The following is a 27,478-nucleotide window of genomic DNA, read 5'->3' as shown; positions in this document are numbered from 1 at the left end:
ACAATAAAACAATACAAAAGGAAAAACATGACTTCAGCAAAAAAAACCTGGAACATAGTTAATATCTATGGCTGGATTTAAACACTATGAAATGAACAAAATTTCAACCAGATTAAAGACACTAGGACATGCAGAAAAATTTTTTCAAAGCAAAAATAAGTTATTCCATCAAAGAAATGACAATAGTGCAAAATTCTAGGTTTATTGTATTAATGCACACAGCTCTGTACAGCAAGAGATGCAATGATGCCAGCTACTTTTCTTAGTTAAAAATGGTCCTGGCTTTTTGTAATAGGCCAAGCGGGATGACATTTTTTATTTCTTACAAATCCAATTTTAAGTGATTCTTTAAAATATAAATGAGTGGCAGGACCCACACTTACCCATTAGATTAAACGTTTGCTTTTGGTTGAATAGAAAATTACAGTTTTCCATACAATGAACCAGAATCACTTCAGAAAATCGTAGTCCAAACTCCAAGAATAAAATAGTCTGTTTAGATCTTGTCGTGTTGTTCTACATCACATGTGTTTTTAATAAAAGGGGCACAAAATAATTGTGAAAGAACAATTAGATGCAAGGTAGTATTTACACGTGGTCATAGGTACTTGGGAGCGGAAGCCACGCTATGCCCATGACTCCATGGAAAATAGCAAGATGACAATAATGGCTTCTTAATGTAAACAATATTGACTGTAGGCTCATGGGGAAATCTTTCGTAACTTTAATTCACTGATCCTTTCGTACTGAAAGTCAGTTCTGTATTTATGGATGCAATTTGCAGACTCTTAAAATACCAAATGAGGTTCTCCTTACTTAACAACTTAGCAGACACTTTCTGTTCTTTTAAGTCTTTGGGTGAGTATTTTTTTTTTTAATCCATGTGCTTTATTTTTTTTAATAGCAGCAATCCAACTTAATGCAGCATGAAAACTAAGTAGTTCTTTCCATTCCCATTCAGAGCCAACTGCTGGCAGAACACCTGTATTTTGCTTAAGTTTAACTTTGGATTCAGACTTTTTAAAAAGGTGCCATGATTGTAGATAGTATCTTCCTTAAATCAAGTAGGACTGTTTCAACTTTGGAGATAATTAAGCTAGGGAAAGACCAAATGATTCGTTTCTAAAGCTTGCTACAGATTTATAGGGTCACATTACATCTTTATTCCCAGTCCTGTTATCCTTGTGGAAGATTGGTACATTAGGTAAGGAGTATTTAAAAGAATGTAAAGTGTGTATGTATAGCTATGCTACTTGAAGCATGCAACAAAATTTGGGTGAGCATGCTTATTAAGAGTCAGTAAAAGCCTCTTGCATTTAAGAAAAAGATACATGAAAACACTCAGACTTATTTCTGGCAACTGGATTCACTGGCACAATGACAAGAAAATAATGGTACTACGCTGTACCAATATAATGGTGAAACAAGAATATTCTTCTGGGATCAGGTCTAAGAAATCCACATTGAGTGATTAAACTCCCAAATTCCTTAATAAGTTCTCAATTACCCAAAGCCTCTTCAAAAATACATTTATGCTTCTATTTCCTTTTTTCATTAACGTAATGAAGTATTTCTCTTGCTTTCTGATTTTCATCACCCCCCTCCCCCCCGCCCCCACAACCCTTTCCAGTGCTCAGAAATTCCATTCCCCATTCTTTAACCCACACTCTCAAATGTGGTTTTCTGGCAACAGCGATTGTCTTCTGCTCATCTTCTTTGATTAAAACTCCTGATGAAGAATAACTGGCATAAACATGGTGTCCCTTACCATCAGTCCACATGCTGGATAGCAGGGTCGCTGAACAGCCGGGATGCTGAACCATCCCCTTTGCTTGTTGGCCCACCCGGGCTGTACAAGTGGGGAGCATTTTCCACACGCTTCCTTCACCACAAGTTAAACAGAAACACACACATTCAAATCCCAGTGCAATATCAGGTTTTCAGGAAGCGAGGCTTCCCCGCAAGATGATCAGTCTGTTTCCCAACAGTCTCATGCTTCATTATGGACGATGAAACCTGAAATACGAAACAAACTCTGTGATGTGGTAGAGAAACACAACTCTATTCAGTGACGTGAATATGGTACAGTCATGTTTAGCATCCCCAACCAAATTACTGTTCTCTTAATAAATTACTGTCATAACAGAAGATCATTATAAATGTCATGAGGGAAAACAGAGACAGCTCTGCAAAAGATGCTGGTTTTATCATCTGAGATAGAGAGCAATCAATACACAAAAATATCACTATCTTGAGGGTCATGTTCTAACCTATATTGAACAAAGTGAGATGTTTCACAAAGGATTTGGTTACACCTGAACTGTCATTACAAAAAGGAAAACACCATCATGTAGTCAATTTCATTAGCTTCAGCTTCTCTTCACTTGCCGCTGAAGACTCCAAATGTACTTTCTATACCTGAATTTTCAAACACCTCCCAGGCATTTCCTTACAAATGTTCCACAGGCAACATGCTAAGCATGTATACAGATATACAAATTATCTTTCCTTGTGAACCTGCCTTTATGCTTTCTATCTTGTTACATGTTATACCTTTAAAAATACTTTCAGTCTAGAAGCCTAAGATTGCAACGTTCTCCCTTTCACCCTCCACATCTCATTAGTCACCAAGTCCTGCCCCAACTGCCGGTCTCTGGATTCATTCAAGCCTTCACCACCTTTTGCTGAAATTACTAACGATACTAACAGCATGCTAGCTAGCTGGCTGGATTCATGCCCCTCCATGAGAGTTCCTAAACAGTCCTTGTGATTTTGTAGCCCTCTGCTTTTGAACATGTTCCTCTCTAATACTGCAATCACTCCCTTCATTTTCCATATATATTTTCATATCTGAGATCAAGGTTAAAAGCCATCTTCTCCAGAAGCCCTTATCTGATTCACTTCTTCAGCCTACTTTTGTGATTCCACAATTATGCAATTCTACTTGGTATTTCACTTATCTTGCCTATTCTCATGTTCATTTGTTCAAGTAAAATCTAATGTTCATCTGCCCAGACTCCAAATTAATTTCCCTCTCAGGCTCATAGACTGGGAGATCAAATCTATGCTCCACACTATCACTGGCATTATTACCATAAATACTGACCCAATCATCCTAGATCTTTGTTACTATCATTGCACTGTTCCCCACTATTGATAAAATTTAAATTTCTTAAAGTGATGGCTGAGGCTTTTCAGGGTGTGGCCCAACCCATGTTTCTAACTTCACAACCACTCCCTAAATTCCAATCATTTGCCCTCCTAAAGGCTCTCCACTTTTACCTTTACCCTTATCTTTCCTCCCATCTCCATCTCCTACAATCTTCTTCTGTGAGTCCCCAAACTCCTTTTTCCTCCACCTCTCAGAAAAGTAATAATTGCTTCTATTCTGTGTACCCACAATATTTGGTTTATACCAGTCACTGATCATTGTGTGTGTGTGTGTGTGTGTGTGTGTGTGTATGGGTATGGGTGTATCTCCTTTTAGACCGTGAGATGCTGAGAAAAGACTTGGGCTTACTTTCATATACTCATAGAATACAATATCTAGTGTATGGTATTACTTAATAAATGTTGCTATGTTGAATCAAGCATTAAAAATGAAAAATTAAAGACATAAGAACAGATTAAACAAGATTGGCTATAAGTTGATAATTGGAGCTATATGAAGGATGTACGGAGCCTGTGACATGACGTTACTTCGGCATGTTCGACAGAAGTCAAAATAAAATAGGTTATACCAAGTTTTCCAAAATGAGCAAACACGTTGTGATTCAAGTAGGGATGTGTCCACCATGAGTTCAATTCTTGACTCTATTCTGTCCACAACCTTGGGCAGGTGTGTGAACCTCCATGTTCTACAGTGTTACACAGGGACAACATGACTGTTTCAGTTGCCTGAGCTTTATTCCTGCCCTCTGATCATGCAAAATCCTTGCCACCTCAGGCCTCTTGCAGCAGCTCTCCCCGCTACATTAGCTGATACCCTTAGGGGAAGTGTTTTTCTCTCCCCAAACAGTGCTGACAACTTCCTCTTGTCATTTAAATCACAGAGTAAGTTTAATTTCCTCAAGAGACCCCGTTCATAGCCATTCTATCCATATCTACCCTCACTCTTGGCACAGCGTCCTGTTAACGTTTTTTTTCATAGCACTTAGCACTGTCTGAAATGATCTTTTATTTTTCATAGCACTTAGCACTGTCTGAAATGTCTAGGGACTTCCTGGGTGGTCCCACGGCTAAGACTCCGTGCTACCAATGCAGGGGATCTAGGTTTGACCCCTGGTCAGGGAACTAGATCCCATGTGCCGCAACTAAGACCCAACATAGCCAAGTAAATAAATATTTAAAATAAAAAAGAGCACCCACCCTTTTAAAAAGAAAAGAAATGATTATTGTCTACTTGTTCATTTACTTGCTAACGGTCTGTCTCCCTCACTACAACACAAGCATGTGCGAGTGAGGACTTTGACATGTTCTAAACTCTTAGGGTCCAGAAAAGTATGACTCACTCTGTGCTCCATAAATACTTGCTAACACATGAATGACTGAGTACATATATACAGGTGCACTTGGTTATTTGATTACTTGTTCTGTAAGTAATTCTATGTAACTGAAGAGTTTAATCATGAGATTCACTTAACATTAATTATAGGAAAGTGAAGTCGCTCAGTCGCGTCCGACTCTTTGCGACCCCGTGGACTGTAGCCTACCGGGCTCCTCCATCCATGGGATTCTCCAGGCGAAAATACTGGAGTGGGTTGCCATTTCTATAACTGAGTAATATACTAATCCATGGTAACCCATTGCTGTCTAGGAAGAGTCAACTATAACCTGAAGAAAAACTATGGAAATTGTATAAAAATGTCTCAAGAGCAATTGAAAACCTCTTAAAATCAAACATATACAATGTGAAAGAAAGGCAGATAATAATAATACCTAACGATTAAATTTGGTGCCACTAGCAGTAAAGAATCTGCCTGCCAATGCAGGAGACATGAGATGAGGGTTCTAGCCCTGGGTCGGGAAGATCCTCTGGAGGAGAAAATGGCAACCCACTCCAGTATTCTTGCCAGGAAAATTTCCATGGACAGAGGAGCCTGACAGCCTACAGTCCATGGGGTTGCAAAGAGTCACACATGACCGAGCACACACATTAAATTCTACTATGTGTAATCTTCAAAATAATCCTAGAGGTAAGTACTCCTGTATCCTTGTTGTACAGATGTAGAAACTGAGGCACAGGGATGTCAGTCATGTACTCAAGGCAGACAGCTTGAAGGCCAGGCTCTAGACTCTGTATTCCTAACCTACCTGAGATTATGAGATTAAAACATGTCTATCTATGCATGCGTGCATCCTAGGTCTCTTCAGTTGTCATCCATGCTTTCATTCAAAGGGTACTTTTGTTGCTCTCTGGGTAGAATGGAATGGAAAACATAATCAGTTGGATTTCTACATTCACCAGTTTTGATCAATTCTGACCAGAGAAAAATCTTGGTCCATATTTCCAGGCTACACTTTGACTGTTACAGTTGTCTCAAACACCTTTGCCTTTTGCCACACGGCGAACTAAATGAAAATGGGCTCAGCACAAACTTTCTCAATTACCAGAAAAAGCCAGGCCAGTGATGCCCTCGGGTGGGGGGCGGCAGGGAGAGTGAAACGAGAAGCAGGACAGAGGAGCACCACCCACACCGCGAGGGGGGAGGGAGGAGGAGCACCGGGAGCCCTGAATACACAAACACCGCACCTGCAGGATCTTCACACACTGACCGAGCAAAGATCCCTCTTTGCTGGATTTATTCCCCCCCCTCCCCAGGGAATTAAATATAAACTCATCCAATTTAGCAATTTTCTAAGGTCTCTCCAAATTTGCAGGACCAATTATTCCACAGTGTCCTAATCTTCACTTGGCCTTGGGTTCCAAGAACAAGAGTGGGGAAAGCTGACACAAGAGGCTTTCTCTTCAATCAGTAATGTCTCTGGGAGGAAGACGGTAAATTAAGAATAGGGTTGGGTGAGACCTCCCAATGCAAGGGCCCTGGGTTCGATCCCTAGTCAGGGAACTAGATCCTGCATGCTGCCACTAAGATCCGGTGCAGCCAAATAATAAATGAATAAATATTTAAAAAGAAATTGGGTTGGGCAACAATGGGAGTAGCCAGTGGACCAGATAAGATTTAGAACCTTTTAAAACCCAGCATTTTCCTGGAAAGTGTCTTGCTTTTAATTTCCAAAAGTTAGCAGGACACTACAAATTTTTTTTGTGTTTTTCTGCGGACAGTATTTGCCCATGGATCCCATTACAGAATGAGTTCACAGACTGGATTTTGTTGGAAAGTCAGGCCATCAGCATAGCGTCTAGACTGGGGAGGAGAAGACGACAACTAACCAATACTCTGAATGCGGTAATATGCTGACAAAGCTGGGGGGTCAGAACTGTAACCTCTCCTTATAAGCACTGCCCAGATCTGGTCAAAATACCCATATATTTTCTTACACTATCCAATCAGAAAGGAACATTTATATCCTGTTTAAATTAGGCATCTTATCTTCAAAATAAACTCCAACATTTTATGGTTAGAGGTGCTGAAAATGCAAAATTATTCTTAAGTTTGGTACCGCTCAGTGGTTTGCATTCATTTTGAGGTACACGAAGTTCAGCTTTACCTCTGGGGAAGTTTGCCTACCTGACAGAATGACAGTTTGGCTTTAGGCTTCAAGTTGATGAAGCAATAAATAGCATTACTGTGCCCTCACGATACTTAAGCTTTTCATCTACCCTTTTTTTCAGAACTTTCCTGAAACTCAAACTTGGAAGCTATCTATATTTTCTTCGTGTTAAAAACGTCAATAATTTTTTTTCTTATATTCATAGTTTTGAGAGAGAGTGAATAGGAGCAAAAAACTAACTTTAAGTCATGGAATTCAGGTAAAAATAACTCTTTCCCATAATGGCTCCTCCACAAATACATAAAAATTTCTTCACCTTCCTATAAATTCAGTTCAGACAATATAAAATATGAAATGTCTCTCAAGTGTAAAACATTACTTTCCTGTACTCTCCTAGTTGATATATTCAGAAATCCTGAGTAATTAATTTCCTCTTTATTTAAAAGGGTTAAATGGTCAAGGCACATACAGTTATGTTAAACAAATGAAGAGGTTCTCCTAGACCACTGCTCCTTGTTCAACTGAAGTCAGATCACATGCTGGATGAGAATTCGTGAGTCCGAATACGAAGCCATGCTTGCAACTCTGGGGGTCTAAGCGACATTTTGCAATTCTTTTCAGTTTCTGTCCAGGCAGCAAGGAAATGGAGCCCTCAAGAGAGTATCTCTACAGAAGCAGCCTTCTCATTCTCTGTGGTGGTAGTGGTTTAGTTGCTAAATCATGCCTGACTCTTGTGACCCATGGACTGTAGCCTGCCAGGATCCTCAGTCCATGGGATTCTCCAAGCAAGAATACTGGAGTGGTTTGCCATTTCCTTCTCATTCTCTGTAGAAGGCCCTTAATTAATTTTTTTTTTTTTAAATTTTTGGCCACACCGCACAGCATGTGAGATCTTAGTTCCCTGACCAGGGATCGAACCCTTGCTGCCTGAGTGGAAGCACAGAGTTTTAACCACCGGACCACGACGGAAATCACTGAATTAATGTTTATTGAGGTCACAAGTATAGTTCTTGCCATGTCGCATTTTGATAAGCCTGTGTAGAAAGCTCAAAGGGTAGTTTAATTTATCTATAAATCTACATAGGCTATAATAGCTCAAGATGGCACAGAATGAAATAATTACTGTATTTTAAAAATATTTATTTTTAATATTTATCTGGCTGCACCAGGTCTTAGTTGTAGCACGCAGTATTATTTTAGTTGTGGCATGTGGGATCTAGTTCCTTTACCAGGGACTGAACCTGATTTCCCTGCATTAGGAGTACAGAGTCTTAACCACTGGACCAGCAGGAAAGTCCCTAGATAATTACTTTAAATACACGCACAAGCACAAACACACTTCTTAACATAACTACATTAGGGAAACTTGAAAAGTAGAGAAAAACCCCCTATAGGTCCACTCTATGACACACCATTAAGAGTTGTTTTTTTCCCCTTAAGACTTGGCATTACTTATTTTTATCTATCTATTCATTTATTTATTTTTATTGAAGTAGAATTGATTTATAATATTGAGTGTGTTTCAGGTGTACAACAAATAGATTCAATCATATAAAGACTTTTTTCAGACTATTTTCCATTATAGGTTATTAAAAGATACTGAATATAATTACTTATGTTATATAGTAAATTATTGTTATCTAGTTTATGTATAGTAGTTTATATATATTAATTCCACACTCCTAATTTGTCCCTTCTACCCTTTTTTCCCCTTTGGTAACTACATGTTTGTTTTCTATGTCTGAGTTTGTTTCTGTTTTGTATATAGGTTCATTTGTATTTTTTAGATTTTGCACATAAGTGATATCAGATAATATTTGTCTTTCTCTGTCGGACTTACTTTACTTAATATGATATTCTCTAGGGCCATCCATACTGCTACAAATGGCAATATTTCATTCTTTTTATGGATGTTTTAATGTTATTTCCCAATCTTTTTCCTATGCATCTGAATTTTAAAGCAAACCACTGCTACATACGTATACTTTAGTCACTATCTGGATTTTTCCACTCAACATTATGCCAGTAATCTCTTGAGGCCCATTTTGATTCTAAGAGTTATCAATTTAATGATTCTTTGCTTAATATATTAAGCAAATAATATAGAAACTAATAAAATTATATAAGGGGCTTCCCAGATGGCTCAGTGGTAAAAGAAACCTCCTGCAATGCAGGAGATATGGGTTTGATCTCTGGGTCAGGAAGATCCCTTGGAGGAGGAAATGGCAACCCACTCCAGTGTTCTCGTTGGCAAAATCTCATGAACAGAGGAACCTGGCAAGCTATCATCCCAAAGAGTCAGACACACTGAGCAGCTGAGCACCCAGGCACACACATGCACCCACAGAGAATTATACGTATGAAAGCATTATTTTGCACACTCTAAAAATGTTCTTGTTTACAAAATTCGATGTTTATTTTTTAAAGCAATATTCTCTCTTGATTATAAGTCTGATACATGTTGACATTTTAAAAGATTTGGAAAACAGAATATTCAAAGGTTACAACTAGTCATAGATCCTACCATTCAGCTGTAACCATTTTAAAGTTTAGTTTTTTCTGTAAAGTCTTTTCAAACAATTTACATGTCTTTATAATTTAAAGAATTACTTTGAAATTGTAGAAATCCCATTTACTTTGGAAAGGGAAGTGGGTTTTCTTTGCCATGGTGATTTCTTTCCAGAATGCACTGGCCCTATTTAATAGTACAGTGCTCTTCAAATGGTCTTTTGGGGTTTGAACAGTGGACCAGGTGGGCAGCTGCTGGGATGGGGAGAAAAAACAGTATGTGGCTGGACAAGCTGAAAATGTTCTAAAGAACAGAGGTTAGAGCTTGGTACCTTGCAAGCCAAAGGATGAACTCTTATATGGGCCACTTATCCTCATGCTTCTCATATGGCCCTAGAATGCATTTCAATTTCAAGAGCTATCTGGAGAAACAGAGAATCAGATGAAGGAGTGGACCTTTCCACTCTAGATGGATGGGCTACAATCCATCTTCAGGTCAAGCGTTCAGGGAACGTACTCATGATGGAGTTTTTAGAAGTGTCTTCGCGGTACACCAATAGCAGGCATGTCACAGTAGCAGTGCCAGCACACTACTCATGAAAAACCACCATGCTGGAAACCTCACTGATAGAAAGACAACTTTGGAAATGGATCCTTCATTTTTGTGAAATTTAAAAACATGTTCAACAAGGTGATACATTCTCATGTTTCAAAAATCCAAAAGGTTCAGAAGGATAAGTAGTGTCGTCTCCCCACTGTGCCTGGCCCCTAGTCATCTAATCTCCCTCCTAGAGACAACCAATGTTACCAGCTTTTTATGACTCTCTCCGGAGATACAGAGCTAAGGAAGGGAATGGGGAATGTGGGAATGGGTCCTCCTAGAGTTGACTAACACATCACTATGTGGGAGATTATCTCTGGATAAAGAGGTGCCTGGACAGATGAAGCAGTGCTGTCTCAATCCTTTTATTAACCACCCTAAATCCGCAGGCAGCTAATAGGTTTAGAATTTGAAGGGAAGGCTTCCTCTTATAAGCAGATAACGCCTGGCACTAATGAGAAAGGCTAATAATTGAGTTGCTCTATGTCGGGTTCCATTTAAAGAGCCAGGTCATGATTCATGCCGTGTTTATTCCCTCTAAGGATGGCTGGGGCTAAGAGCACCATAATCTTCCATATGAGCAATTTTCTAAACGTAAAACATAATCATATGTTTGTATTATTTTGATAAGACTCAGCAGCATTTACCAAACCTCTTACTGTTTAAAGAAATACTGAAAACAACTTGAAAATCATAAGTATTATTTTTATAAGTTTCAGAGCCTAAATATATTTCAACCATAATGTAACACTAATGATGTAATATAAATTAATGGAAAAATACCAGGAGACATTTGCTTTACTGCCAAATTTTAAAGAATACCTAAGCAAGGAATATTCATCTCAGTGATATGAACACTTTTTCCTTCTCTGGAAATTTAATTTTCTAGAAAATGGAACTGTAATTGACTTGTGTGTGCTTAGTTGCTCAGTCATGTCTGACTCTTTTCGACCCCATGGACTGTAGCCTGCCAGGCTCCTCTGTCCATGGGGATTCTCCAGGCTAGAATATTGGAGTGGGTTGCCATGCCCTCCTCCAGGGGATCTTGCCAACCCAGGGACTGAACCCAAGTCTCCTGCATTGCAGATGAATTCGTTACAGTCTGAGTCACCAGGGAAGCCCAAGCATGCTGGAGCGGTAGCCCATCCCTTTTCTAGGGGATCTTCCTGACCCAGGAATCAAGCCGGGGTAGGGTGGGGGGTCTCCTGCATTGCAGGCAGATTCTTTACCAGCTGAGTTACCTGGGAATTATATTTGTTTCAGATATACAACATAAGTGATTCAGTATTTCTATACATTATGAAGTGATCACTATGATAAGTCTGTTACCATTTGTCACTGTAGAAAGTTATTACAATATTATTGACTGTATTTCCTCTGCTGTACATTACTTTGCTGTACATTACTGGTAGTTTGTACCTCTTAATCCCCTTCATCTAATTCACCCACTCCTCCACCAATGTCTTCAAACACATTTTAAAGAGTGTTAACCACTATATTGTGGGAAACACTTTTAAAGCTTACATTCATATCAGCTGTTACCAAAAAAAAAAAAAAAACCAAAACCCATTGCAGATACCATCACACCCTGATGCAAGGCTGCTTTACAGAGGCTGTTTCTAGTTTGGGGATCAGTATTTGCTTTCCAGAAAGATCTACCATGGTATTCTTCATGTAATCATCTGTCCCAGTATGTTTTATTTTATTTTTTTTTAAACAATTTAAGTTTCAAAGTAAGGAGATCAAACCAGTCAATCCTAAAAAAAAATCAACCCTGAATACTCATTGGAAGGACTGATGCTGAAGCTGAAGCTGAAGCTCCAATACTTTGTCCACCTGATCACTGGAAAAGACCCTACTGCTGGGAAAGACTAAAGGCAAAAGGAGAAGAGGGCAGCAGAGGATGATATGGTTGGATAGCATCACTGACTCAAGACATGAACCTGGGCAAACTCTGGGAGATAGTAAGGGACAGGGAGGCCTGGCATGCTGTAGTCCATGGGGTTGCAAACAGTAGGACACCACTTAGTGACTGAACAACAACAGGCTTCAAAGATTTGACTGACACGCAAATTCTCTGAAAAATCTTATAGAACATCTGTTATGTATATATAGCAAAGGGGCTTCCCAGGTGGCTCAGTGGTAAAGAATCCACCTGCCAAAGCAGGAGATGCAAGAGATGGGTTTGATCCCTGGGTTGGAAGATCCTCTGGAGTAGGAAATGGCAACCCACTCCAAGATTCTTGTAGTGGAAAAGAAGCTTGCCTGGAAGATTTCATGGACAGAGGAGCCTGGCGGGCTTTAGTCCACGGGGTGGCAAAAGAGTCAGACACAACTGAGCACACACACACACACATATAGCAAAGCTCTTAAACCCATACGAGAGAAATAAACAGAACACCTATGAAGTACGGGGGTCAGACTATATGGTCACTCAAGCCTCTTCCAGTTTTAGCGGCCTGTGAAACTGAAGTGTGTTGGCAGAAAAAATGGTAGGACTATAGTGAGCTTCTGTGGCATCAGTAAAAATCAGATTCCTTTCTAAGCTATGCCTTCTAAAAACTGAGCTTCTACCCTTTCTAAGCTATGTCTACTGCGAGTCCTAAGTAGACATGTCTGTGCCCACACTGACTTTCACCAGCATCTGTTCTGGGCATAAAACTTCAACTGAGTCTCTTTAAGAGCAGAATAAGTGATGCTGACGCTTGTTTTTTGGACCAGAATATAAAACTAAGGAAAAAACCAAAACACAGCCGTCTAGAATGATTTAGACTTCTTTGGAAGAAAACAAACAAAAAAAAGGACTTAATTTCAGAAATGTTCACTAGATGGTGTTGTGCTAACCTATGTTTTTTAAAAAATTAAATTGTGATGAAATACATGTAACATAAAATTTACCATCTTACCCATTTTTAATTTGCACAACTGCATACCTACCTGGTAAACTGTCGACTCTCTTCATGAACTTCCATTTCTGTGCTTTTAAATTCATTTAGTTCTTTCCTTATTGCTGCCTAAGTAGGAAACAATAGATAAACAGAATTTCTAGTTAGAGCACACATTTCCTCAGCATATATAGAATCAATGAAGCAGACATTCTTTTATGAAGTATCTTGAAGAAAGGAATTTCGAGTTCCTACCTCTAACGATGGGATAAATGTAGTATCGATACTACAGCCAAACAAAAACCAGGACAGATCTCTGCAAGTGTCACTGACAAGGCAGAGAGGAAGGGGGCCTTTGCCAAACCCACCCTGGGGCCTGATCTATGAGTCACACAGCCACCGCATCCTCGGTGACCACAAGGATAGTACAGGTCATGAGTTTTTCTGAGAAACAGTATCATTTTCCTATGAAAGTTCTGCATTTCATACCACCCACAGCAGCATGGCTTTGACAAGCTGCCACAGAGCTACAGAGAAGGCAATTGCTATTTATTCTTTGGTATTGAAAGTTTAGACAATTAGAATTAAACATTTCAGCACAGCACTTAAAGCCACTCAAAGAAAATATCTAGGAGAATGCTGTTTCCATTATTATTTATTGAATACATCATCCAAGCCATGTACATGCTGGGGTTGGAAGAGATGCTTACAGGTTGAAAAGCTGAGATACTCATTCAAATGTGAACACCGGTTATCACTAACAATACTGGCTAGATCATGGATGGTTTTTTGGTTTCAATTTTACACTTATCTTTATTTTCTAACTTTTCTATGAAGAAGATTTTTTTTTTTTTTGGCTGCTTGAGATCTTTGTTGCTGGGAGTGGGCAGATTGCTCTAGCTGTGGCAAGCAGGGGCTACTCTCTGGTTGTGGTATACAGGCTTCTCATTGTGGTGGCTTCTCTTGTTATGGAGCATGGGCCCTAAAATGCACAGGCCCAGTAGTTGCAGCTCACGGGCTTAGTTGCTCTGAACCATGTGGAGTCTTCCTGCAACAGGGATCGAACCGGAGTCCCCTGCATTGGGAGGCAGATTCTTTACCACTGAACCACCAGGGAAGTCCTTATGAAGCAGTTTTGTAAATGAAAAAATACTCATAAAAGCATCCTCAGAACCTCTGAGAAATGGACTTCTCAGCTGAAACACAGAATGAAGTTACAAACCACAGTGATAAGAAAATCTACTTTGTGATTGGGGGGCTTTCCCACTAACTCCTCAGGTAAAGAATCCACCTACAATACAGGAGACACAGGACATGCAGGTTTGATCCCTGGGTCAGAAGGATTCCCTGGAGGAGGAAATGGCAACCCACTCCAGTTCTCTTGCCTGAAAAATCCCACGGAACCTGGCTGGCTACAATCCAAAGGGTCGAAAAGAGCTGGACACGACTGAATGATAGAGCCCAGAATACACACTTTGTGATTGGAAAATGATGTATTTTAGAAAAGGAAAAAAAAAAGAAGAAATCCCTGAGGCTTCTCTCTGGCTTTCTCTTGTCGCTAGCTATCACTCTGCAATATATAAGCTTTTCCCCAATGCTGTTTTCAATCTCATGTTTAAATCCTACAGTCATAGATTGTTTTTCTCTCCAAATCTATTCCTCAGTCCCTGTAGTTTCTATGAGGAACCTGAGGCTGGGAACTGTGGCCATGGTCCTTGCCACTGGCTTTTGAAAGAGGATGAATCCAGTAGAGAAACATTTCAGGGCCCAAGTCCCCTGTGATAAGAGTACATATCTTCTTTCACAAATGAGATCAACAGTAAGGACACTCTTCTTTACTCACTGTAAAAACTGATACCCAGAACCAGGAGCTAAAATAGTGAAGAATGGGGCTTCCCTGATGGTCCAGTGGCTAAGAATCCACCTCACAATGCTGGGGACACCGGTTTGATACCTAGTCTGGGAAGATCCCAAATGTCAAGGGGCAACTAAGCCTGCATGCCACGACTGCTGAAGCCCATGCTTAGAGCCTGTGCTCTAAAACAAGAGACGTCACCGCAACGAGAATCTTGTGCACTGCAAGGAAAAATGGACCCACTCACTGCAACTAAAGAAAGGCTGAATTCATTTCAGCTCATTTCAGTTGCTCAGTCGTGTCCGACTCTTTGCGACGCCATGAATCGCAGCACGCCAGGCCTCCCTGTCCATCACCAACTCCCAGAGTTCACTCTGATTCATGTCCATCGAGTCAGTGATGCCATCCAGCCATCTCATCCTCTGTCGTCCCCTTCTCCTCCTGCCCCCAATCCCTCCCAGCATCAGAGTCTTTTCCAATGAGTCAACTCTTTGCATGAGGTGGCCAAAGTACTGGAATTTCAGCTTTAGCATCACTCCTTCCAAAGAAATCCCAGGGCTGATCTCCTTCAGAATGGACTGGTTGGATCTCCTTGCAGTCCAAGGGACTCTCAAGAGTCTTCTCCAACACCACAGTTCAAAAGCATCAATTCTTCGGCCCTCAGCCTTTATAGTCCAACTCTCACATCCATACATGACTACTGGAAAAACCATAGCCTTGACTAGACAGACCTTAGTCAGCAAAGTAATGTCTCTGCTTTTGAATATGCTATCTAGGTTGGTCATAACTTTCCTTCCAAGGAGTAAGCGTCTTTTAATTTCATGGCAGCAGTCACCATTTGCAGTGATTTTGGAGTTCAAAAAAATAAAGTCTGACACTGTTTCCACTGTTTCCCCATCTATTTCCCATGAAGTGATGGGACCAGATGCCATGATCTTCGTTTTCTGAATGTTGAGCTTTAAGCCAACTTTTTCACTCTCCTCTTTCACTTTCATCAAGAGGCTTTTTAGTTCCTCTTCACTTTCTGCCATAAGGGTGGTGTCATCTGCATATCTGAGGTTATTGATATTTTCTCCCGGCAATCTTGATTCCAGCTTGTGTTTCTTCCAGTCCAGCGTTTCTCATGATGTACCCTGCATAGAAGTTAAATAAGCAAGGTGGCAATATACAGCCTTGACATACTCTTTCTCCTATTTGGAACCAGTCTGTTGTTCCATGTCCAGTTCTAACTGTTGAGCGCAACACCAAAAACCCAACGTAGCCAAAAAAGAAACATATTTAAAACAGCAAAGACTCTCTATACTTATCACCAATTAACATCTATCAAAAAGCTTCCCTTCATCTACTCAAGTGTCCACTGATAGATGAATGGATAAAGAAGACATAGTATATGTACATACATATAGTATGTATGTATACTATACTACATATAGTATATGCACACACGTATACACACACACACAATGGAGTATTACTCAGCCATAAAAATAATGAAATCTTGCCATTTGCAACAACATGGATAGACCTAGAGTGTACTATGTTGAGTGAACTAAGTCAGACAGAGAAAAATAAATACCGTATGATGATTCATTTATATGTGGAATCTAAAAAAACAAATGAACAAACATAACAAACAGGAAACAGATGCATAGATACAAAGAACAAACTGGTGGCTGCCAGGGGTAAGAGGGGTAGGAAGAAGGATGAGTAAAATAGGTGAGAGAGATTAAGAGGTACAAACTTTCAGTTATAAAATAAATGAGTCATAGGGATACAATGTATAGCACAGGGATACAGTCATTAATATTGTGCCGACTCTGTACGGAGACAGATAGGCCCTCTTACTTCACACTCTTTCTAATAAAATGAACTCCAGGGCGTATGTCATCCACATAACTGTCTCAGATCTCTAGACTGTGTGCGCTGGTTATAATTAGAAATGCCGAGTCAATTACAGGCAATGAATATGATAGGAAATTACAGGGGCTGGTTATTTGAAAAGATACATCAGGAAGATGTGACTCTAGGCAGTTAAAGGAATGCAATACTCATTTAAAAAAATCTACTGAAGAAAGACCACGGCCTTATTCCACAAGTTACTCCCTCTTATCATTTAAAGTTTCCTGAGAGAGTTTTGAAAATGGAAAAAAAAGTAATTAAATGTCCTTTATGTTAGGGAAATGCATGGACAATAATCTTAACTCCTTTCTATACAAATGAGACCAGAATTGAAGTCTAATAACTATTCACATAAGTATAAATGGCACTGATATTTTTTTGAGTTGTTTTTTTTGTGTGTGTTTGTCTGTTTTTGGCCTCACCCTGCAGCATGTGGGATCTTAATTCCCTGACCAGGGATCGAACTTGTGCCCCCTGCATTGAAAGCATGGAGTCTCAACCACAGGACCACCAGGGAAGTCCTGGGACTGATTTTTTTTTTTTTGAAAGATAATGGGACAGGAAGAGGTAGGCAGAGTTAGTGGGATTGGAGCCTGAATGGTGCTGAGTTCTATCAACCATGGGAAGTCATTCAGCCAAAACTAGGTATTTCTAAGATAGAAACAAATCAAGCCCACAGAAGACAGTACTGGCACCAAGTAGTAATTTTTGGTACCATGAGAATTATGAAAGGACAAAGGAAAAAAACAAAAAAGACTGGAACTAGGTTTAAAACTGATGACTGGTTACTTGTGATGACTGGTAACAGAACATCCATTTATCCCTCCCAGCCCACTCAAGGGTCAGCCTGGCCAGAGGCAACAGGTGATTTGCTGAATACACAGACCTTGCTGCTTTCTCAAATAACAATCTGTGAAGCCAGGATGAACTAGAACTCCCATCATTTTCATGTCTTTTGTTTATTTCTTTGATAAAAATCTGATATTTAACATGGAGAGGATTTCTTGACTACTCATCAAGATCAATGCCATGGGTAGGTAAGTATACTCAGCTGTCTGGGTAAGCACGAACAAGCCAAAGAATATCTCCGTATGGCATTAAAATCTCAGTCTTTCCTAGGACCTGTTTAGACATTGTATCTCTGGAAGGGTGGTGTGTTCTATTCATTCTTATGTTCCCAGCATTTAAGTTAATACTTAATATATTAGGAGGTTTTTAATAAATGACTACTAGGTAACTTGTTGGACAAACCCATGTATCATCTGAAAAATTCTGGATTCTCTTTCATTGGATACATTTAGACTAGACTGTAAACTGAGGCTTCAATGAGTAGTGAAAATGTCACCAGTGGGGAACAAAGCTTAAATTATCAAGCCTGACCATGAATGTAATACTGGTAAGAGTTACCATTTATTGATGAGCTGAAACTTCACAAATAATCTACCTAATTCTTAAGATAGATCTAATTGGATCTACTTTATTAGTGAGGAAACCCAAGTTAAATGCCTTGGCCAAGGTCAAACATCTACCAAGTGGCCAAGCAGGAATCAAATCCATAAGCACCCAGCTCTAAAGCCTGCCTTCCCCACCCATGGAGCTTCCGTGGCCAACCCCAGGGAAATGGCAACTGCTGTGTGAGCCTTGGTCTTCAAGCCAAGCTGATGGCCTTCTTTGGCTCTACTTGTCACCTTAGGGTTCATCTACCTCAGCACAGATACTGATATAGGCCATATGTAGATTACATAGGCCACATATATCTTACTATATGTGTATTTGTTTCTTGTGCTCTACCCAAGCACCGACTCAATGGACATGAGTTTTAAGCAAACTCCAGGAGATGATGAAGGGCAGGGAAGCCTGGCATGCTGCAGTCCATGGTGGGGGGGGGGGGTCACAAAAAGTCAGACACAACTAAGCGACCGAACAACCTACCTGAGCACAGATATTCTAAAATAAAAAATTTTACCTTAAAGGTGACTTAAGCTCCATTGAGTTTACAATTAATAAGGCATTTCCCCCACCACTTCTCTTTCCCATTGTGGGCAGTTTAACATGACTACCAGATTTAAGGGTTTCTCTGGTGGCTCAGATCGGAGAAGGCAATGGCACCCCACTCCAGTACTCTTGCCTGGAAAATCTTATGGACGGAGGAGCCTGGTAGGCTGCAGTCCATGGGGTCACAAAGAGTCGGACACGACTGAAGTGACTTAGCAGCAGCAGCAGGAGCTGGTGGCTCAGATAGTAAAGAATCTGCCAGCAATGCAGGAGACCAAGGTTCAATCCCTGGCCTGGGAAGATCCCCCTGGAGAAGGGAATGGCTGGCTACCCACTCCAGTAGGCATGCCTGTAGAATTCCATGGACAGAGGAGCCTGGTGTGCCATACAGTCCATGGGGTTGCAAAGAGTGACTAACACACACCAGATTTATGACATTTCCCAGAGCACCTGACAGTGTTTTCATAGACTGGGCATTGATTGGTTATTGACTAATTGACACTGATCCCTTTTCTTTACACTTGCAGTTCAAAGAAATTTTAAGTGCAAAGTGGTATCTTAGTGGGGCTAAGAAAATAGCACTAACAAAAGAGAGAGAAAGGATGGCTTCTTTAGCCTGGCAGAAAGTTCAGTGTTTATTCTGAGAGCAGAAATAGAAATATTTACTTTCAATAGTTTTTTTTTCTTTAAATGGGATATATAGTTCAAAAGCAAAACTTCTTAATATGAAAGGTAAATACAAGTTTTTATTATCAATTAACTAAAACTATATTATTATAAATCTTATTATATATTATGAAATGTTTTAAGGTAAAAAGCAACAGAAATCCAGAAATGATTTTTATAGTAATGATAATTAGCATACATTTTCATTCTGAAATAAAATATATCCTAAGACTGTTGATACTTTTAGTGTCTCTGGGCAATAAGTAACACTTCACTATACAAATCTTTTAACATCAAGAGAAAATAAATGATCTTTCCCAGTGTTAGGTTAAAAACAGTATTTTTAGGAACTCTTAAAAATATCATGCATTGATGTGCACTGTAATTGTTATTTTCTCATCTTGTATTTTTGAATATTCTGATTTCTGCCAATGAACATGAGTTACTTGTGTGTATACAAAGTACTATACATTAAAAACATTTTTATTTTCTTTTAAAAAATTTTTGTTGAAGTACAGTTGATTTACAATCTGTTAGTTTCAGGTGTACAGCAAAAGAAGTATTTTAAATTGCCATTTTTTCTATCTTTAAAAAGTATACAACATTTTTTTTCTATCTAAAAAGAAATTGTTCTTATTTTTCTTTAAGGAAGGAAAAAAACCTACAATACAAATCCAGTTCTAAAAATGCAGTCATCAAGACCTTTGGAAATCTCAGGGTTAAGGGGAGAGAAAATGCCAAAGGAGAAAATGAGTCTCGTGTATGGGTAGAGAGGCCCCCGGCTTAGCTCTGCCGCTCAGGGTTCAATCGGCAAGGGAAACTTGAATGTCATGTGCTTTCAAGTTACTCATGAACAGACCTTAAGCCTGCAGAAGAAAACCTGACCAAATACATATCCCCTGCAGCCTACAAGTTCAGCACAAGAATCTATTCTTGTTTCAATAACAAAATTTAAAAGAAAGACCCTTTCTGTTATTATAGCTCGAGGTGGATAAACTTTACCTTCCAATAACAAACAAGTGTTAGGAAGGAGTATCTCGAGCATATGGGAAAATGCAGTTTACACACGAGGGTGGTTAATCATTTAGATTCTCACTGCTTGTACACTTTGCACTTGCATGGGATTTCTACTCATTTACCTGGCCACCCTCTTACCTGCCTTTCTGAAGTTCAACATTTGAGTAATATAACAACTGGGAATGGTGGAAATGGCAAACTGCATTTTCCAAAGATGGCAGCAATAATAATTCCAGCTCACATGCTCTTCTGCAATCTGACCTTGCCACCATTCCCCCCACTGAAAGATAGAGCTAATTACCTTCCCTTTGAATCTGAGCTGACCTTATGACTTGCTTAGAACTAAGAGAATATTGGGAAAGTGAGGCTGGGTGCCTTCTAAAGCTGGGTCAGAAAAGTCCACGCAGCTTTTACCTGGTTTTCTCTGGGCACGTGCTCTGGGACAAGCCAGCCACCATGTAAGTAATCTGACAACAACTCTGAGGCCACCATGCTGAAAAAAGCCACATGTCGGTGGTTTGGTGGACAGCCCCAGCTGAGCCTAGGGCTAAGCCTAGCCTCTGAGACATCGTCAGGTGGTAAACAATCTGCCTGCAATGCAGGAGACCGAGGTTTGATCCCTGGGTCAGGAAGATCCCCTGGAGAAGGGAAAGGCTACCACTCCAGTATTCTTTCCTGGAGAATTCCATGGACAGAGAAGCTTAGGGGGGCTACAGTTCATGGGGTCCCAAAGAATCAGATGCAACTGAGTTACTAACACTTTCTTTTCACTTTTTGCCAAGGCACCAGACATGTAAACAAGCCACTTCAGACCCTCCACAGAAGCCCATTTGTCAGCTGAGCAACAGTCAATGACCTGGTCTCTCTTGCCTAAGGGCAAGAGACCACATTAAGTAGTTTACAGGCAATTCTTGGAAACCCATAAACTTGACTAGTTCCTTCAGGAAACGTGGTAGTGATTGATGGTGGGCTTGACCCAGGACCTGAGTATCACAGTCTCCTTCACGCCCTCATGGCTGCCCTCAATCCACGTGATTCCACCTGCCTGGGAAAGCCTCCTCTTTCAGTGCACCTTCCTCCGCCTGGCTGACCATCCCACCCTCAAGGGTTTTCTCCTCACCTTCTCTGCATAAGCAGTGACTTGCCGCTCCATTGATTATGCACCACTCTGTCACTGACTGACTTTTTCTCCCAGAGGCAACCTTTCCCTTTCTTTTGGCTCCTTTCTCATGGCATAAAAGATGGCTCGAGTATTTCCCACAGATTAGAAAAAAAATCATTCTCTTGATATTTTCATTTTCCAAAGCTACTCACTCAAGCTTGCAGCATCCCCAGTCATTCTCCCTCAAGTGACTAGCTTATATTTCTTCTTCACAGCAAGACTCTTGGGACTGTGTTTTATTGTCAGGGTTCCCACCAGTCAGGCTTCTTTCCACTGTCAGTCTGTTAAAATGCCTCCTCTCACTACATAACCAACCACTTGTGAGGGGACACTCCCCTCCCCAGGCTGCTGGGCTCACTCTTCTCTCTCCCCACCTTATAGATATTTCATTTCAGTGTTTTTTAATGGCTCTTCATGTTGGCTTCAGTTCAGTTCAGGCGCTCATTCGTGTCCAACTCTTTGCGACCTCATGGACTGCCGCACATCAGGCCTCCCTGTCCATCACCAACTCCCGGAGCTTGCTCAAACTCATGTCCATTGAGTCGGTGATGCCATCCAACCGTCTCATCTTCTGTCATCCCTTTCTCCTCCTGCCATCAATCTTTCCCAGCATCAGTCTTTCCCAATGAGTCAGTTCTTCGAATCAGGTGGCCAAAGTGCTGGAGTTTCAGCTTCAGCATCAGTCCTTTCAGTGAGGGACTGATTGGCTTTCCTGGATGCTATTTCTCAGCCTCCAGAATTCCCTTTTCATTCGGAACATTCTTCCTTTGTAACCTTACTCCTTCCTAGTTTTCACTTCTTATGAGCTAAGAATTACTGACTCTATATCTCCAATATGAGCCTGACTCATACTAGGTGCTTTACAGAATGAATTCAATTAAATGGTGTCAGCATAGAGTATAACTAAACGCTTAGTTCTAATATTAAGACTGGGTATGACATGGGTTTATTTGAGACCAAATTTTGTTCAGAGACAAAAATTAGAAACCATTATTTGGGAGATCAGGAAAACTTTAAAATGAAAAATGTAAAAACAAACAACGGATTGGCAAAATTCTTTAACTATGTAACCATAACACTCATAAAATTGTCTTTCTTCCTCTATATATTGCAGTTTTTCTGAACTGTGAGGCATGAAAGAGATTGAGGGTTGGTAAACCATGATCCACAGGCCAAATGTGGTCCACCATCTGTTTTTCTTAAAGTTTTTAATTGAAGGATAATTGCTTTACAGAGTTTTGTGGCTTTCTGTCATATGTCAAGGAGAATCAGCCATGGATACACCCATGTCCCCTTCCTCCTGGACCTCCAGCCCATCTCCCTCCATCCCAACCTTCAGCCTGTCACAGAGACCCTGTTTGAGTTCCTTGAGTCATACAGCAAATTCCCATTAGCTATCTATTTTACATTTGGTATTGCAAATTTCTGTGTTACTCTCTCCATAAATCTCCCCTTCTCCCTCCTCTGCTCCCACCATGTCCATAGGTCTGTTCCCTATGTCAATTTCTCCACTGCTGCCCTGAAAATAAATTCATCAGTACCATCTCTTCAGATTCCATATATATGTGTCAGAATACAATATTCATATTTCTCTTTCTGACTTACTTCACTCTGTATAATAGTCTCTAGTTTCATCCACCTCATTAGATTAGGTTCAAATGAGTTCCTTTTTGTGGCTGAGTAGTATTCCAATATCTATATGTACCACAGCTTTTTTATCCATTCATCTGTTGATGGACATCTAGGTTGCTTCCATGTCCTAGCTATTGTAAATAGTGCTGCAATGAACACTGGAGTACATGTGTCTTTTTCAGTTTTGATTTCCTCAGGGTATATGCCTAGGAGTGTGATTGCTGGGTCATATGGTGGTTTTATTCCCAGCTTTTTAAGGAGTCTCCATTATGTCTTCCACACTGGCTATATCAGTTTACATTCCCACCAGCAATGCAGGAGTGTTCCCTTTTCTCCACACCCTCTCCAGCATTTACTGTTTGTAGACTTTTTAATGATGGCCATTCTGACTGGTGTGAAGTGGTATCTCATTGTAGTTTTGATTTGCATTTCTCTAATTATGAGTGATGTTGAGCATCTTCTCATGTGCTTGTTAGCCACCTGTATGTTTTTATTTTGGAGAAATGTCTCTTCAGGTCCCTTTCCCACTTTTTGGTTGGGTTGTTTGCTTCTCTGGTATTGAGCTGTATGAGCTGCTTGTATATATTTGGAAATTAATTCTTTATCAGTTGTTTCCTTTGCTATTATTTTCTCCCATTCTGAGGGTTGTCTTTTCACCTTGTTTGTAGTTTCCTTTGCTGTGCAAAAGCTTTTAATCAGATCCCACTTGTTCATTTTTGTTTTTATTTCCGTTACTCTAGGAGGTGGGTCATAGAAGATCTTGCTTTGATTTATGTCGAGTGTTCTGCCTCATCATCTGTTTTTATAAAGTTTTATTGGACCACATACAGATCCACTCACTTACATATTGTCTATGGCTGCTTCCCTGCTATAAAGGCAAAGTTGAGCCATTGTAATAAAGACTGGATGGCCTACAAAGCCTAAAATATTGACTTTCTGGCCATTTATAGAAAATGTGTGCCAGCCTCAATACACATCAATACCTTTTCCAAGAATAACTTGTTTATTTTCTAAGTGTAAGGGTAAATAATGGTTGTGGGAAAGCACTCTCCCACCCCAATTCAGATTTGTTTGCAGATGGGTTACATGGTAACTAAGAACAAATTTTTTTTCTGAAACTCAGTTGAAAGAACTATGTCGATATTAAATATATCACTTAAGCGGCTTAAATAATCAAAGGCAGAAAAGTATTAGGATATTTGGTAATACTTGATCTCCCAAGATGACTAAGTAGAGGGTAAGTAGGTACTGGCAATTTCAGAAAAGCAATAAAAGCATAAATAAATAAAATCATGGCTCATGCCACTGACGTCTTGCCTTGTCTGCAGGTGTTAACCTGGCCCAGGGCTTGTCTGCCCGGCGATCATAGTCAGGTGAATCGGTGACTTCCACATACTCGTTAAACCGCAGGATCCTTCGAGCCTGCAGCTCTGCCACTGTGGGTCTCAGACTGAGCTGCAGGAGGATAAAGAAAAAAGGATAGTTCAATAAACCATTTACAGCCTCATGGTGGCATGTTTTTCTATAGAGAACTTCAAAGTTATAAGGTCACTTTCAGATATCAAAAAAAAAAAAAAAGGCAGCAGCATCTTGGGAGTTTCTAATGAGAACTAGAAAGCAGTATGCCCTAATTTTGAGGCTATAAAAATCATCCTTGTTAGATAGGTCACAATCTTTGGCAACTGGCTGCATTGTGCTATCTTCCCCACCTTGCCTGGCATCTCTGACATGGGGAACAGGAAGCAGTACAGACACAATAGTAATCCAGATATGGAATGGCTGGCTTAAAGATTGAATTATCAAGACAGAAGCCCTACAAACTGTAGAAATGAGAATAAAAATCCCTGTTCCTTCTACATTATACCTGCATATTCACAGATGCACAAAGTTATAACAAAGAAATAGTCCAGTGAAGGGTGAGCCTACAACAGTCTTCTGTGAGAGTCTAAGGACCCAGGCCAAGATTTGACATTTACCCTTGGCCAGAGAAACTGATGTGCAGGAATGATGAAGGGGGGACTTACTGGAAAACTGCACTTTAGGGAGGTCACAACTGCTTAAAACCAGCTGCAACCTTTAAGACACTTCCAGTTAGGTGGATTCTGTCTGTGGTCTTTGTGAAATTCAAATTTACAGTTATATTTAATCTACCATACCCTGTGCGCATTTGCTTTCCTCTTTTGGACCCTTCTCAAGCCCAAGAATAAGACAGAAATGGTTCTTAAGAGACTAAAGAAACTTAGCCCCTGGTTGACAGGTATCATCCACTCTCCAATATAAAGATTCATGATTTTGCAACCTTTCTCAGTTGGGAGGTGTCATAGTACTGTCAGTTAGGTAGACTCAGTCCTCTGTTTTACAGAAAAGGTCCATTTTCAGTCTCTCTCTCCATATATATATATACAGCCAGACTATCTATGATCTAAGTGGACCTCTTTGGAATCATTCCTTATTTGCATGGGCTCAATTTTTGGAAAAATTAAGCATGCTCATCCCAAAATGGATGCCTTTGTAGTCAAAAATATTCCCTTTCTTCAGCTTCCTCTTGAGTAAAACCAGAGGCTGAACCGTCAGTGCTCTAACATTCAAGGCATTCAGGGATTCTTAGACTTTCTGGGTCTACACCCTGAACCCATCTGACCTGGGATATGGCAACTTGGCTCTTTCTATATTCATAAAGCCCTGGTAGGTGATGGACAAAGGAAGGAACAATCTAAGTGGTTTTGTTATCGTCTCAGTTACTGTCCTATATATATATTGGAGAAGGAAATGGCAACCCACTCCAGCATTCTTGCCTGGAGAATCCCAGGGACAGAGGAGCCTGGTGGGCTGCCATCTGTGGGGTCACACAGAGTTGGACACAACTGAAGTGACTTAGCAGCAGCTTCTTACTGCCTTTCCAGGGTGGATACAGTTGAGGAAGTAGAGAAACCCTTGCCTCTGGCGACTTCCCAAAAGGCAAGTAACCAATGGCTACCCAGGTTAGAAATTCTCCATCCAGTCTTGTCCTTCAGGGCTGTGCCAGTCCCAGGATGGCTATTAGGTCTATGGAATGTTTTGCACCTGTAGGAGGGAGCTCTGTGCAGTACAGGCAATCGGAGGTAGGGCAGCTCTGTTGTCTCCTGGAAGCCCCCAAACGGATTGAGAAAAGATCATATGTAGGACAGCAGTGGATTGAGCAAGGGGGAGGGGTTATTGCTCATCCGTAGTTGGTAACATGCGCACTAAGTTGCCTTAGTCCTGTCTGACTCTTTGTGACCCTATGGACTGTAGCCCTCCGGGCTCCTCTGTCCCTGGAATTCTCCAAGCAAGAATACTGGAGTGGGCTGCCATACCCTTCCTCCGAGGGAGCTGGTAACTTAACGGCCATGAATTGCTAGAAGAGCCATCTCTAGAATGGCTTACAGCATCTTTCTCAGCTTATTATTTGATGTTTAGGCTCTTTGAGGAAAAAAAGAGATGAATTAAGGATCTTTTGCCCTAAAAATCAAAACCAAAACCTCTCGAAATACAGTCTCCACCCTTCCAATGGGAATGGAGTGCTTCTTCTACCTGCCTGTGAATGCTTTTGCTGTGAATCCACAGCCAGCCCAGATTAAATGTGGGTCAGGTCACACACTTTGCTGCAGATGTCATATTTTACTCTTCCTGCCTGATTCAGGTGTGAAAGGTTTATCTAAAGAATGTCTGAACAAGGTGTTTATAATACATGAAAATTCGGATAGTGCTTAATTTTTCTGAAGACTATTACTATTTTAATACCTAAAGGAAAAAGCTATGGTCTTAGTATCAGATTTTTATTTTCATAAATCAGTAGAAACAACTGACTGAGTTTTGGAGCAAAACCATTTGTCAACTTGGGTAGCACTGCAGCAGGCAAGCTGGATGATTAAGTTCACTTTATAAATTGCTCACTCAGTTCAGAATCTTCAATAATAACCAAATATTTATTCAGTATTTCAAAGACCATGTGGAAAGTGTGAGCGTTTTTTAAAACTATGGACTGAAATGTTAATAATGGCTATTATGAATGGGAGATATTTGCATGATTTTCCAGTCTTCTGTTTCTTGTGGTGTTTAAATTTTTTCACACAGATTATGCTATTTTCATAATTGGCAAATGTAATTTAGAACTTTTGATTGTCAACTTTTCAAAATTAGCATATTATGCAATTGTTAATATAAACATAATTTACATTATAAGCATTACATTTATTTTAATGTCCGTGATTAGTTAGCAGGTTAATAGGAATGTTTATGGTTAGTAGGTTAATAGGAATATTCCTAAATATCAGATTTACATGTATAGCACTGATCTACAGTTTAAAATCTCAAAAAACACATGCTCATTAACAGTCACAGTTTCATTACCTTTCTGCTGAGTCTGCGTTTAAGTTCCATTTTTGCTTCTTGCTCTTCTTCTTCATTTTTTTCTGTTTATTAATTGAGTGGGGGAGGGGAGGAAAGGCATGAAGATTTAGTTACTATAAAAGATTATATAATCAGAAAAGTAGATCAGGCCAGGTATTTGACTTTACATTGATCAAACACTCCACCAACATCTTTAAAAAGCTGTTCAAGAT

The 27,478-nt window shown here is 40.1% G+C and overlaps 1 protein-coding gene across 9 annotated transcripts in view; it reads right to left on the bottom strand.

Annotated features, from left to right (window-relative positions):
- Nucleotides 1-177: 177 nt before the first annotated feature.
- PHACTR2 (phosphatase and actin regulator 2) overlaps nt 178-27,478 on the bottom strand; it is a 294,919-nt gene continuing 267,618 nt past the window's right edge. For 6 of the 9 annotated variants that reach the window (XM_069598593.1, XM_069598592.1, XM_069598594.1 and 3 more), the window contains 4 exons: nt 27,267-27,328; nt 24,213-24,350; nt 12,722-12,798; nt 178-2,016 (listed from right to left, as the gene is read on the bottom strand). In XM_069598593.1, the coding sequence (XP_069454694.1) occupies nt 2,001-2,016; nt 12,722-12,798; nt 24,213-24,350; nt 27,267-27,328 (293 nt within the window). In that variant the 3' untranslated portion in view covers nt 178-2,000. Of the gene's footprint in view, nt 2,017-12,717; nt 12,799-24,212; nt 24,351-27,266; nt 27,329-27,478 lie in introns of those variants that run through there. The other 3 variants (XR_011258654.1, XR_011258655.1, XM_069598598.1) reach the window with 2 other exon arrangements.

Source organism: Ovis canadensis, chromosome 8, assembly GCF_042477335.2.
Source record: "Ovis canadensis isolate MfBH-ARS-UI-01 breed Bighorn chromosome 8, ARS-UI_OviCan_v2, whole genome shotgun sequence".
NCBI lineage: Eukaryota > Metazoa > Chordata > Mammalia > Artiodactyla > Bovidae > Ovis > Ovis canadensis.
Note: the sequence above shows the minus strand (reverse complement) of the source record. Positions and strands in the feature narration are given on the sequence as shown.